This window comes from Festucalex cinctus, chromosome 21, assembly GCF_051991245.1.
Source record: "Festucalex cinctus isolate MCC-2025b chromosome 21, RoL_Fcin_1.0, whole genome shotgun sequence".
NCBI classification, from domain to species: domain Eukaryota; kingdom Metazoa; phylum Chordata; class Actinopteri; order Syngnathiformes; family Syngnathidae; genus Festucalex; species Festucalex cinctus.
In genome coordinates, this window is record NC_135431.1 from 9368944 (window position 1) to 9382222 (window position 13279).

The 13279-nt window shown below is 40.2% G+C and overlaps 1 protein-coding gene across 1 annotated transcript in view; it reads left to right on the forward strand.

Annotated features, from left to right (window-relative positions):
• Positions 1 to 13279, forward strand: part of mthfd1l (methylenetetrahydrofolate dehydrogenase (NADP+ dependent) 1 like) — a 35488-nt gene that overhangs the window by 6248 nt on the left and 15961 nt on the right. Inside the window, exons 8-20 of the mRNA XM_077509823.1 lie at positions 12 to 123; positions 593 to 654; positions 729 to 826; positions 931 to 1104; positions 1213 to 1349; positions 1954 to 2000; positions 2315 to 2422; positions 2530 to 2604; positions 3019 to 3121; positions 3285 to 3361; positions 4994 to 5134; positions 6728 to 6796; positions 11011 to 11122. Coding sequence (XP_077365949.1) covers positions 12 to 123; positions 593 to 654; positions 729 to 826; positions 931 to 1104; positions 1213 to 1349; positions 1954 to 2000; positions 2315 to 2422; positions 2530 to 2604; positions 3019 to 3121; positions 3285 to 3361; positions 4994 to 5134; positions 6728 to 6796; positions 11011 to 11122 — 1315 coding nt within the window. The remainder of the gene's footprint in view (positions 1 to 11; positions 124 to 592; positions 655 to 728; positions 827 to 930; positions 1105 to 1212; positions 1350 to 1953; positions 2001 to 2314; positions 2423 to 2529; positions 2605 to 3018; positions 3122 to 3284; positions 3362 to 4993; positions 5135 to 6727; positions 6797 to 11010; positions 11123 to 13279) is intronic.

Here is a 13279-nt window from a genome sequence, read left to right on the forward strand (position 1 = left end):
ATTTTTCCCAGGTGATGGAGGCTGATGCTGTGGTCCTACTAGGCCCAGAGGATCTTGACATTCCACCTGCTTGGATTAAGCCAGGGGCTGCTGTCATCCGCTGGGAGCCCACCATAGACACAGGTACTGTAAAATAACCAAATGCAATTACTCCAAATACAATTAACTTAGGCAAGGCAAGGCAAGTTTATTTGTATAGCACATTTCATACACAAGGCAACTCAATGTGCTTTACACAAGGAAAGACACATAAACATCAAGAAATAGTAGTTAACATTCAGAGGAAGAAAAATAAATGAAAATAGGTTACAAAATTTACTAAAAAGAGCATACAATAACAATCTTAAAACATTATTCAACAAACTTTAAAACATTTAACATAAGGAAGTTTAAAATAATAATAATAATATTAAAACACTTAATTGAAGCTGTTTAAAACCTAATGCATAATATATACAAAACAAAACAAACCAGTCTGTGTGATATGGTATCTGAGTGGTGAGTCTCCCACAGAGAGGTTTTTTTGTTGTGAATGATGTCCACCAGCAAGTTATATGGGACAGAAACAAAAGTGCATTTTCTCCTTTTTTAGTAAGCAAAGGGATGCCTTCGAAGTCCGGGCTGGCGTATCTCACGGCAGCGTACAGAATACAGGTATGCCTTTTTTTTAGTCACTCGGTCCCTCACCTTTTTGTTTTCTTATGTTTATTATATTATTTTTGTACAAGAATGTGGTGCATAGCAGCAGTCTGAGGCTCCAGGAGCAGCAGTATCGACCCTGGCGACTGCGCAGCCTCAAACTACAGCCCCTGACGCCCGTACCAAGGTACATGAACCTCCCGTTCCTGAGAAATTTGCCCATTTCAGCGCAACCCTTGAACAAAGTTATTCAATTTATTTTGTTCACTTTTTTTTTTTTTGGTTTGCCAGTGACATTGAGATTTCCAGAGCTCAGACTCCTAAGGCGGTGGAGCAGCTGGCAGAGGAGATTGGTCTGTTGCCGGAAGAGCTTGAAACTTACGGCAGGAGCAAAGCAAAAGTCCGCCTCTCCCTGTTAGAGCGCTTACAAGCGCAGCCTGACGGCAAATACGTCCTGGTGGCAGGGTGAGTTTATTTTGTCATGGTTTGATTTGTGTTACTGACACTCATTGAGAAATGTGATGCTAAACTGTCTTTTTTGTGTGTGTGTGTGTGTGTGTCTGTTTCCGTTAGTATAACTCCAACACCACTTGGTGAAGGGAAGAGCACTGTAACCATCGGCTTAGTCCAGGCACTGTCTGCTCACTTGAAGCTCAACGCTTTCGCATGTCTAAGACAACCCTCTCAGGGACCCACTTTTGGGGTTAAAGGTACGTAGTTGGTTTGGTTGTTCATCTAAACCAAAGGTGTCAAAGTCGAGTCGATTTATTAGAGTAATCCAAGTACAAGTTCATCCTTAAAATTGGCTAATTGACCCTAAAATGGCTGCTTCAAAACCAAAATGGCAGACTTCCTGTGTCTTTTCAGGCCTGACTTTTTGAGACTTTTTATATTAGGGATGTTCGATGCCACTTTTTTCCAGGCTGATACCTGTGCGAGTTGTCACTGATACCAAGTACCAATACCACAAGTACTTGTGATATGTAAAATGTAAATTACAATGTTGCCAGCAATGAGTTTTTGCATAAACTCAGAAACCAAAATAGATTTTCAATGTTTTAGTTCAGACTAAAATTTTGCATGCACATGACCACACACAAGTGTGCTTTTGTCAAAGCCATCAGCAGACATTTGACAGTTGAGAGCGTATCACGTTTTTTGTCTCTTGTCAGCGTGAAGCTAGCATTTCATACCCTAATTCTTGTGCGTCATGTGGACAGAAGTTCATTCAGAGTCCAGTGCTCAGCACTCCATCTTTGTGTGTCCCTGTCCTGTTGTCTGCCTCTGACTGTGCTGTGCCTTCTTTGTGTCTAGGGGGAGCTGCAGGAGGGGGATATGCTCAGGTCATCCCGATGGAGGAGGTAGGAAAGTAGGATTAGTGTTCTCTTAGAAGAAGAAAATAAAATAATCTTCAAAGTGACATCGCCTAGAAGGTTGACAGGGTTAGGTGAGACACAAGGGAAGGAGTTCATCTTCAAAGTTCTCAGCATCCACATAAGACACACAAGGTTCTGTCTTAAACAAAATCTAATAAGAGAAACCCTATGAAAATAAGAATTGACTGTTGGCGATACAGTAAAACACTTTCATGAAACAAATATAAGAATTTAGGTTGTTGCTTTTGATCGTATCGAGGCCAGCTGGCAAGGCGACTATCTTAATCCCTGTGTTTTAGTTCAACCTCCATCTCACGGGTGACATTCACGCCATCACTGCTGCCAACAACCTGGTGGCGGCGGCCATTGATGCCAGGATGCTTCACGAGGCGACCCAATCGGACAAGGTATAATGATCTTGCATTCAAAACTTAATCAAGTTAAGTTAAGCCAACCCGATCAATATTTGCGAGTAGTCTCAAATGAACTCTTTGTCTTGTTTGTCCGATCGGAGGCGCTGTACAGTCGACTGGTCCCTTCTGTCAATGGCGTGAGAAGATTTTCACCCATCCAGGTTGCAAGGCTGCGCGTAAGTGGGATCATCTGTTTTCCGCTAGGGGTCCTCAGTTATCCTGTCTTTAAATTGTCCAGCTGTTCCTGTTCTTCCAATAAGAGCATAAAAGGAGCCCAGAGTTTTATGTTGAAGAATGTGTTTACATTATTGAGATACTATTGACATTCTAATTCATGGAAAGTTGCTCAATAAGGACTACAAATTATGAATTAGATTTTAAGAGTAACAGAGATAGATATGGGAGGTGATGGTCATTTAATGACACCACCCACAGTTGGAATGGTACCGTTTCTTTCATTTCAACATTGCAATAGGAGACAAGTGTCTAAATAAAACTAATGAACACCAAGTAGAGTAGTTTTAACAATGCATATACGTCCTGTCGGAGCACCACAGCTTCTTCTAATGCCTCCTGTCTTGTAATTTCAGCGACTTGGCATCAACAAAAGCGACCCTGACTCTCTCACGCCCCAGGAAGTCAGTTCTTTTGTACGTCTTGACCTCGATCCTTCCAAGATCACCTGGCATAGAGGTAAAAAAAAAAGAACAATTTTCATACCTGAAATAAACGGTGGTTCTTTATGTTCTATAACTACTGATAGTTTTCCTGCTAGTGTTTGTGTATTAAAAAAAAAAAAAAACATTTTTTTTTTTTTTTTTCCTCCCTTTTTTTTTTTTTCTTTTTTGTTTTTCAGTGGTTGATACAAATGACCGCTTTTTGAGGAAGATCACTGTCGGGCAGGCCAGCACTGAAAAAGGACAAGTCAGAGAGGTTTGTCCTTTTACTACATGGTCAGTGAATGTTGATGCAGCCATTTTGGGGATCTCAAAAAAAAAAGATGATTACCTATATGTTGACTTGGTCCCAGAATGGATTTTTTTTTAAGGCCTATTCCATTATTTGACAGAGTAATATTCCAAAAACATTTGATTGTTTTACAATTCTTTGTCCTTTAGTATTTAACTTAACGGCGAGGAAAGATCTGCCATTTTTTGTTGGTAGGTCGGTTAATGGGTCAGGCTCTTACGTTGCCAAATGACTGCTCACTGTGAAAAAGGCCAGATGTATTTCACTCATATTTCTGCAGTGAGGACAGCTAATGAAATCTTGCACGTAAACGTATTTCTCCTCCAATATGAGGCCTAAGCGAAAGCAAATATTTGAAGAAGTCGAAAAATGATACATGGACACACACACACACCTCGCGTAGCCTCCAAACTGGTTCAGCATATGCTTACATTTATCGCTGTCAGTCGGTTCATCCTCCACTAGATACACTATAGCCCCTGAGGGTATTCCAACGGGGGGAGGGAATAGAAACGTTATGTCCGTTGGTGGATTGATGTGGTTAAAGTTGTGTTATACATTTTGAACTTGGGTTTCCTGTACTTCTCCCAGTGGGTCGTCCACACTTGCACGTTCTTCTTTGCCTTTTATTTCTGTTGATTTCAATAAGTCAAGAAAAGTGACACAAAATGAGTTCAAAGGCATCAAGACCAAGGACTTTTTGTTTTATCCCCACAGTTATGTTGCTACAACATGTAGGGCAGTGCTTCTCAAATAGTGGGGCGGGCCCCTCCAGGGGGCGCAAGGCTCCATCAAGGGGGGCGCGTTTGTACCTGGGGGAAAATGGTTTTTTAAAATTTTTTATTTTATTTTGATTTGTTTTACTGTCCCAGAATAAAGTGCAATTGCACCTCCACTACATTAGGGGGCAGTGGCGCTCTCATTATTGGCAGAGTGTGCGCAGGGAGCATTCGCTCGGTGGTGTAGTGGTTTTGTTTGCACTGAGCATGCGCGCTTTGCACACAGCAAAAAAATAAATAAAAAATCAGCCCAAATTATTTTATTTATTTTTGTTTTGCAGGTTAAAGTTTTTTTTTTTAATATTGTGCTCCTGAGTTAATGTTGGTGATCAGTTTGAATGCATTATTATTTATTTATTTTATGTAATTTTATTTTTCCGTATCATATGGTTTGACATGGTCAGTCAAAAAATGTTTATAGTTTAATTAAGGATTTAATTTAATTTTTTAATTTCAGATGCACTTTAAATCTTTTCTATTACAGTTAATAAAGCTATTCTTTGTAAGTTGGTCCATATTTCGTTCTGTTTTTTTATTCTCTTATACTTTAATAAGGATAGTGTTATGTAGAGGTGTGCTTATCACAATTTTATAGACAAATGATACTATTTATAGTCACGCGGGGGGGTATATGACAGAAAATAATTGAGAAGCACTGGTGTAGGGTAACACATAATGTATTTAAACTGCGTGTCCTTATCTGCAAACTTTCACACCAAAGCCACCATGCAAATTGCATCATTCCACTTCTTGGCATCCATCCCCTCGTTGCCTTTTTTGTGGTTGACATTGTGCACGTTGTTCTCACACACTCCAGACAGGCTTCGACATCGCGGTGGCCAGCGAGATCATGGCCATCTTGGCTCTGGCAGACAGCCTGGAGGACATGAAACAAAGACTGGCGCGCATGGTGGTGGGGACCAGCCGCTCCGGACAGCCTGTCACCGCAGAGGACCTGGTGGGTGTTTGATCTTGCATCCCCGCAGTGTGAGAACAGACAATACGCCCCTCCCTCACACACTCCACCTCCCCACTCAGTTTATCATGGCTGCGTCTCCGCATTCCTCAAGGAAAATGTGAATTACGTTCATGTGGTGTTTATAATTTTGACTACTACGTCTTTATTTGTGACAGTATGCTTCGCAATGAATGCAGATGTCCCTGATTTGCTGTTGAACTGGCTAAAACAACATAGTAAAGCCACTCCTGCACCTTAAAAAAAAAAGAAGGAACCAAAACATTTCATTTAAGCACCTCTCAGCAGGTCCAGCCGACAAGGTCAACTGGCTCTGGTTTCCCAGGGAGGACTATGGCATGTGTTGTTTCAGGGGAAGAGGAGGCTCCCCTATAAAATTACGTTAGTCTTTTACCACCTCAGCCTTAAGGACCTGTGGAAATACGGTGTATGACATAATTAGCTAGGAACACCACTTAATCAAGTCATTAATCAGTCTCAGGTTGCGATAACTTTGTGGAAACAGTCTGGGGAAGACCATTTTTCTAGAACTGGACTTCAAACACTTTCCACTTGACATAAATAAATAGCTATTTTCGAAACTAATTCCGAATCCGGTTTTTAGGAGATTTAGATTTTTGCACCTTTAACTATTATTAGTGTGTTCACGTGGGTTGTGCCAAATTCAGAATTCAATTCAATCAATACATTTGAATTTGAATTGACTCCACCCCACAGGATGTTTAGTTGAATTCGAAACACATGAAGTGGAATTGAATTCAATGCAATTCGGAGAAACTCGTCAACGGTCTATTTCAAAGTGCGCTCCAAACAAAATGTCCAAAATGCTTGCGCAGCCACTTTAAAGACTTAGCTAAAGCAAGGTATTCTGGGAAAGGAAGTGATGTTCTACCATCATATCAAACAATTTAATGATCTGTTTACTATTTACTATAAGTATTGTGTTGCATAGTCCTTAAAATATTTATATAAAATTCATTTCGTAAATAGGCTGATAGTTAGTGTCAAGTTTCATTGTTAAATACATTTGAATTTCATGCAATTACAATTCGGCTTCCTGTTTGTCACTTCAATTCAAATGTAAAATTCAAGAATTAAATTGGAATTTAGTGGTCATTCTCAATTTAATTCGGAATTTCGTACAGCCCTGTCATTTTTGTTTTTTGTTTTGTTTTGTGTGTGTAATGTAAATATGATCTCCTCCCATCCCATGAAATTAGTCGCATATGGTAAACTTACTCTACTCACATAAAGTTAGAGAAATTGGGTTTTCAGGTGAAAACTCAGGATGAACCGGAAATGCACTATAACCTTTACTTTGCTCTAAACTGTTGACCACACCTCTTCAGCGTTTCAGACGTGCTATTGTCTAAAGAAGAGTTCAACAGAGAAACCATGAGTGGACCAATTAATTTGCTCCTTTTTAGAGGACACCAAGTACTGAAACAACAGCTGGATATATGCATTCAAAACTTTCGAGAAGGTCTGATTAAGTACTAACCGATTGAACTACCAATAATTGCACACAAATATCCCATGTCCAACCACCCACCTCATGTTTCCGTCTCCCATCAGGGTGTGAGTGGAGCGCTGGCCGTGCTTATGAAGGACGCCATCAAGCCCACGCTGATGCAAACCCTGGAGGTGAGCCGCCATGCGTCATAACCATTCGTCTTAAGCGGTCCGTGCCCTTTCTCAGCTGAGCTTCCACTGATGAATATCTCAGCAGGATAAACAGGGCAGTGGTACAAGGGGAAATTGAAAGGCCTTAACCTCCCTCGTCCTGTGTTGTCAAGACAAATGACAAGCGTTCCACAGAGAGCTCTTAATAGATGATATATTGACTCTTTCCTCCCCTGGCTCTCAGTCTAAAGAGCAGTTAAGCAGCATGCAGAGGACCGCTACAAGTTGAGCCATCTTGCTCACGTTACAACAGATGTCTTAAAGACACAAATTCATTTTAGTGGACCGTTAACTCTTTTACTGCCACACGTTATAAAAAAAAAAAAAAACTTTGATATGACAAAGGCTTTGATCATTCATGAAAAGAGATACAATGCTTCCATCTGCTGGCCATAGTTAGTGGGTGTTTTTGATTCCACAACCCATTGACCAGGCAGCACTGTACTTAGACGTTGCATTGAGGGGGAAAAAAAAAAAAAACTTAGTTGACGTCATTTAACGTTTATGGCGGCATACGTCGTGATTTTACTGATCCTTATTAAACGTTTTTGGCAGTCAAAGAGTTAAAACCACATATTCTTGTAATGTCTGCTTTTCATTTTATGGACAGTTTGACTGTAAGATGACTGGCCAGAAAATTCTTACATGATTCTCAGTAAAATTGCCGCATCCAAAGTAATAAACAGAAGACCCAGAATTTATCTGCCTTTACATAAAACTTGCCCCGGCACGGCATCCTGCACTCAAATAATTGGATGCATGACAACGTCCATGGCAGCATCTGGTGTGACTTTTAAAACGTGTGAAAAGTCTCACTTATTCCTGACATTACCTGACAGAAATGTGCCCTCCAGCCTCTGCAGTATCTTTGACGCTACCTATGAACAATTAAACCAATTCAAATTGACATCATAGTGAAGTAGGATACAATTATGGGGTAAAAAAAAAGAAAAGAAAAGAAAAAGCTCTTCTTCGTTTTGATGTTTTTACGCCAAACTTGTTTGGTATATTTTGATGAAGTTGTCATAGTGAATGCTTTATACAGAAATTCAAAGTGCTTGCGAAGTTAACTAGTTGAGGTTGATAAACTGTCTTTCATATTAATTTTTGTCTATAACTTTGAAAAAAAATTAAATTAAATTGCAATCACTGTATTGAGGGGAACAAAAAAAAATAAAAAAATCTCAATTACGTTATTTTTGTAAATCATTCAACCCTATTGACTTGCGAGGGCATTACAGTACCATAATTGGAATAAAAAAATAACTAAATAAATAAATAAAAATCCCCAAATTTTGTTTCATAAAGCAAATAAATCGACCAAGCAAAAGCTCAAACTAATTAGGAAACTAGCAAGATTTGTAAGTTAAGGTTTTTCATGAGAAACCAAAAATTCTTGCTAATGTTGACTTTAAAGGAAACATTAACGAGGAATTTGCTCATGATCCTTTGTTAGATTGTTTAATCATAACACTCATCACAAGTGAATAGTTACGTTCCTGGCGAGTTTTTTTTTTTTTTTTCTTCATAACTTTGAAATTCTTCAGTCTTCCCTGGACTGAACATCCTTAGAAAGCATTTACTTTTCAAGCTGCAGTGTGTTGTTCTCCATAGAGTGCACACAATATTTGCATTGGAGCTGCTGATCCTTCTTGTTTGTTCGGAATGTCCCAGATTGTCTGTTTTTGACGGTGCTGTGGGAGTGGAGCGTGCACGCAGCAGAGATGCGATAACTTTTTTTTTTTTTCTTTTTCCCATGTTTCCCTTGTTTTTTTCGGAGGAAGCGCTGCGGTCCTGTTGTGCGAGCCGTTTCCTGTCATTCTGGTCAGGGAGTTGATTTCGTGGTCAGTGGGGCCTCCATGCGGCGTGTGAATTTTCCAACCACTGTAGACTGGCCGGGTCCTTTCTGGCCTCTATAGTGATTATTATTTTATTTTTATTTTTTTTTAAATACAGACACATGCACAAGCGGTATGTTAAGTGGGCCGATGGAAGTTTCTGTGAAGAAGTAGCATCCCATATTTACCCATTAAGTTTTAACTCATTCACTCCCAGCCATTTTCACAGAAGCAGTCCCGTTCGCTCCCGGCTGTTTAACTGGATTTTGACTGATTTTGCAAGACCCACAGAATATTGTGTTCTATTTCTATAAAAGCATGGAATCTATTAAAAGAAAGATTAAAATCTATTCGTTCATCAGGGGAAAAAAAAGTATGTTTCTATCTGTTTCCGTTTTGCAGTAATTAGCATTAGAAGAGAGCTAAGTTTCATCAGTTTTCACAAATCTATTAAAAATTGTAAGTAATTGAGCTTTTTTTCTACATGGCCCTGGTTGATCTCCTTTGCTCTGCTGCCACCTGCTGGCCGTTTGTGTAATAACTACCATTTCTGCAACCGCTCTTTGCAGCTGAGAGGCTGCATCAAAGCCTTCTGTATGCTCTAGCATAAAAAAAAAACAAACAAACAAAAAAAACAAAACGTATAAATACGTCTTTGGGACACTTAGAACATAAAAAAAAAAACATATTTACACGTTATTGGGAACAAATAAGTTAATATAGCCCAGCCCCGTGTGGGATGACGTATTTTCTGCGCTCCTTAGTACTAATGTTGTGGATAAGGGGAAACTGCGGCATGGTCTTGGACTTCCTGCTTTGTTCACGACCTCTGTTTGTTTCCCCTTCACATCCTCACATCCATCCGGCGAATCGACACACTTGGGCTTTTCTGTCATCGCTACTTTTCATGAATGTGGAAACAGTCAAGTGGAGTCATTCAAAGTTCAGGGGTCGCGCGCATGGACCGTCGATGACGTTACTGAAGTATGTCGGTCTGTCGAAGCAATCTGCAAAATTGTTAGAAACTTGTTAAGAAAGGGGATGGTCTCCTCCTCTGACGTGGAAGTGTTGATGTAAACTGTGAGGGGAATGCAAACAAAAGCTTCGAAAATCACGTGTGGCCTTCTCATCCTTCCTTTTTCCTCTCGCAGTCTAACAATGGATTGCTCAGCCCCGTTTGTATTTTCGATGTCCTCATGTGCAGCAGACTGGTTTAATTCCTTCTTATTAAACAGTTGGGCACCAAAGCATTGACAAATGTGGCATCCATTTTGTTTTGTATTTTGTTTTTTTAAAACGTAGGCTGCTTTTTAGAATCATTTGCTTCTATTCTACTCCCAAGTCAAAATACAGATTTTTTTGGTTTGTTTTGATAGTGAGTTTTTATAGTTCACTTATCAGTTAAGCGAAAACAAATTTGGAATGGTGCTGTTTAATGTGAGGGCATTCAAGTACTGTATGCAGATACTCCCCAAAAAGCACAACTTTTTTTTTTTTTTTCCTAAAAGAAGCTCCTCAGCTAACTTCAACATGAATTCAGTGGAACCAAGATGCCACAGAATTGTGGCAAAGCAGTACTTTCGTCGAAATAAAACTCCTCAGCTCATTTCAACACAGTTCCAGAGCATCAAGTTGGCTCCAAATTATGCAATACTCGTTTTTATTGCTTTGGCATAAGCACAAAAACATTGAATTGGTGAGTTAACGGAATAACGGGAAGAAAACAAATATGCAAGAATGTGAATTTGTAAATACTGAACTAGAGATGGGCAAGTACTGATATCAGGTATCGGCACTGGGTCGATCCCAGGCTCTATTTCAAGGTACTTGCAATTGTGGCCGGTATTAGTATTGGCTGCCTTCTTGTGGCTATTTTATGAACAGGAACTAGAAAATTGAAATTTCAATAGAAAAGCACTTGAAGCTGATAGTTGTTTTCATTCACTCCCCCACCCATCACCATGGAAAAGACTGAATTGTCAATGGCAGTGAACGTTAAAAACATGTTTGAATTGCATGGCCTGCTTCATCAAATGCTATTGTGGGCCTGTTTATGACCTGCACGCCGCTGGTTTCCCACCCATCCGTCTCATTAATCAGCACAGAGAAAAAAACGGCCGGCACAGTTTTGTTAGTCAGGCCCCTTTTAACTTTTTTATTCCACTGTTGATGCACTGTATATGCTGCCAGCCCACACTGAGACACTTGTCACCAATGTTGTCCTTGAGAGGTGCCGCGTGAAAGAAAAAGGTCCTTTCCGATTTAAAGCAAGCAGGGCGAGTTGCTGTTGGTTACGCTGTCCGACTAAACGCTTGTGCCCCCTCTCCTTTGTCGCAGGGTTCGCCAGTGTTTGTCCACGCCGGGCCCTTCGCCAACATCGCCCATGGCAACTCCTCGGTCCTTGCAGACAAGCTGGCTTTGAAGTTGGTCGGACGGGACGGCTTTGTGGGTAAGCGCACACTTGCCTGCGCATACAGATCGCGTATTGTCCGCACCCTGCGTAATGACGGAGAGGAGGAGTCACATTTAAAATGCACGCTAGCTAAAAACTTGGAATGACTTCACTACTCATGCAACCGTTGGCCCACGTTCACGTCTGGCATCCATATATGGTGGAGCTTTCTAGGAAATCAGTGAAGAGATTGCATAAAAAACAGAAAGGAGAGAGGAAGGAAGTAAATTGATCATATAAGAGCCTCAGGAATTCTGGAGTAAGCCACACTAATCCCTTCAACGCCAAGGCATACATGCGTATTTCCATTTTTATCTGTCCATCTGCTCTTGTTGTCTACGTTTACTTTGGCAGCAGAAACATGTTTGGAATGTGTGCTGTTGGCAGGCCTTCACAACCACTGTCAAACTTCTTATATGTATGCTTTAAGCTTCCTTGTGTGAGCAATAACAGGTAAACAATACAACACATTTACCACGGGCTGTCAGCTGTTGTGAAGTGGGCAGTGTGGCCAAAGAGTTGGATTTCAAAACACTGGATTTCACATTAAAAATGAAAGAAAACCTTCCACACTTGTTTTCCATCAGTCAACCTACTTCCCACCCTCCCTTCTGAGGCCCTGTGGTAATGTGGCGAAACATATTGGATTACCGTATTTTCCGTACTATAAGGCGCACCTAAGAGCTTTCAATTTTTTCAAAAGCTGCCCATGCGCCTTATAATCCAGTGCGCCTTATATATGGATCAACATTGCGCCTCAACTAGCTAGCTAGCTAATACTAATACTTTACCTCAGAGAAAATAATAAAACCGCTGTTTATTCATTTTGGGAGTGAATGGAGTTGTCAGAAAGCTGGTTTGTAATCTATTAATAAAGTTTGACTGACCTATCTGACTGTTTAGTTGGCATTCCCTTTAGCGCAGAACCATCTAATGGATGCATAACGTAACCCCAGCCTCGACTGTAGCGCCTTATATATGGAAAACGTTTTAGAATATGTCATTCATTGAAGGTGAGCCTTATAATGCGGTGCGCCTTATAGTGCGGAAAATACCGTAAACTTAATGTGATTGAGCATAAAAGCATAAAATGAAACATTTCGTCACCGCTACGTGAAAACACTTATGTCCATAGTTTTTGGGATGAAACTGAATGCAGACATCCAAAAAAATGAAATATTGGACATTAGTGTTTTTCACATACTAACAGTGACGATTTGAATTATTAAATTGAGGTGAATTGAATTCAGGGCTATATAAATAAACTTGACTTGACTTGACTTGACTTAACTTGACTTATAACGCATTCGCGTCCAGTAATTTTCAAAGTGGTACCCTATATTTCCAACTGTTTCAAAGCTTTTTGACTGACCTTTAGACTCCTAAAGAATACAATCCAATATAAGCACTGGACCAATCACAACAGGGTAGATCCTCTTATTTCACCAGAAAAAAAAACTTTGTTACTCGTGTTTTCTGTTACGTAATTAGAAGTAGAACATGGATTGGTCTCAACACTGGTTTCTAACCATTTTGATGCCAATATTTTTGTGTTGTTATGACACCTCAAAACAAAACATTACTGAGAAAATGCTTTTGATGGCAAAATAATTTAATCCAGTAAGAGACGCTGACTCACCAAATTGATCAAATTAAATGTTAGTGTTTTGTTTTTTGTTTTGTTACATGCCGTTTGCTATACTTATACGAACTCTGTTTAAGTGTAAGGCTCCTAAACTTGTCTGACTTCCATCGTGTTGACATTTCTCACCATCATAATTGATGATAAACGAAGATGGATTCAAGTTTACCAATATAAACGTCCACCACAGTGAATTTATTTGTATTTTCAATCAGCCCCATGGACACGCCGACCAAAATATGCGTTTGGGTGTCATTGAAGGTCATGCTCCATCTGCACTTAATGCCCTTGCATTCGGTTATTTAATTGGATAAACACAATGTTTGTGTCTGGACTAAATGAAGCAGGATGTCATTGAGCCCTACCTGTCTGCGTGATTGTTATTCGACACTCGGGTATGCAAGGAACTCGACCTCCCGCTGATTCCCCCAACCGCCCGAGTAGCTGAGATGCATGATGACCCTCAAGCAAACGCACTTATACTCCCTCCCCTCCCATCGGTTTTGCTGCCC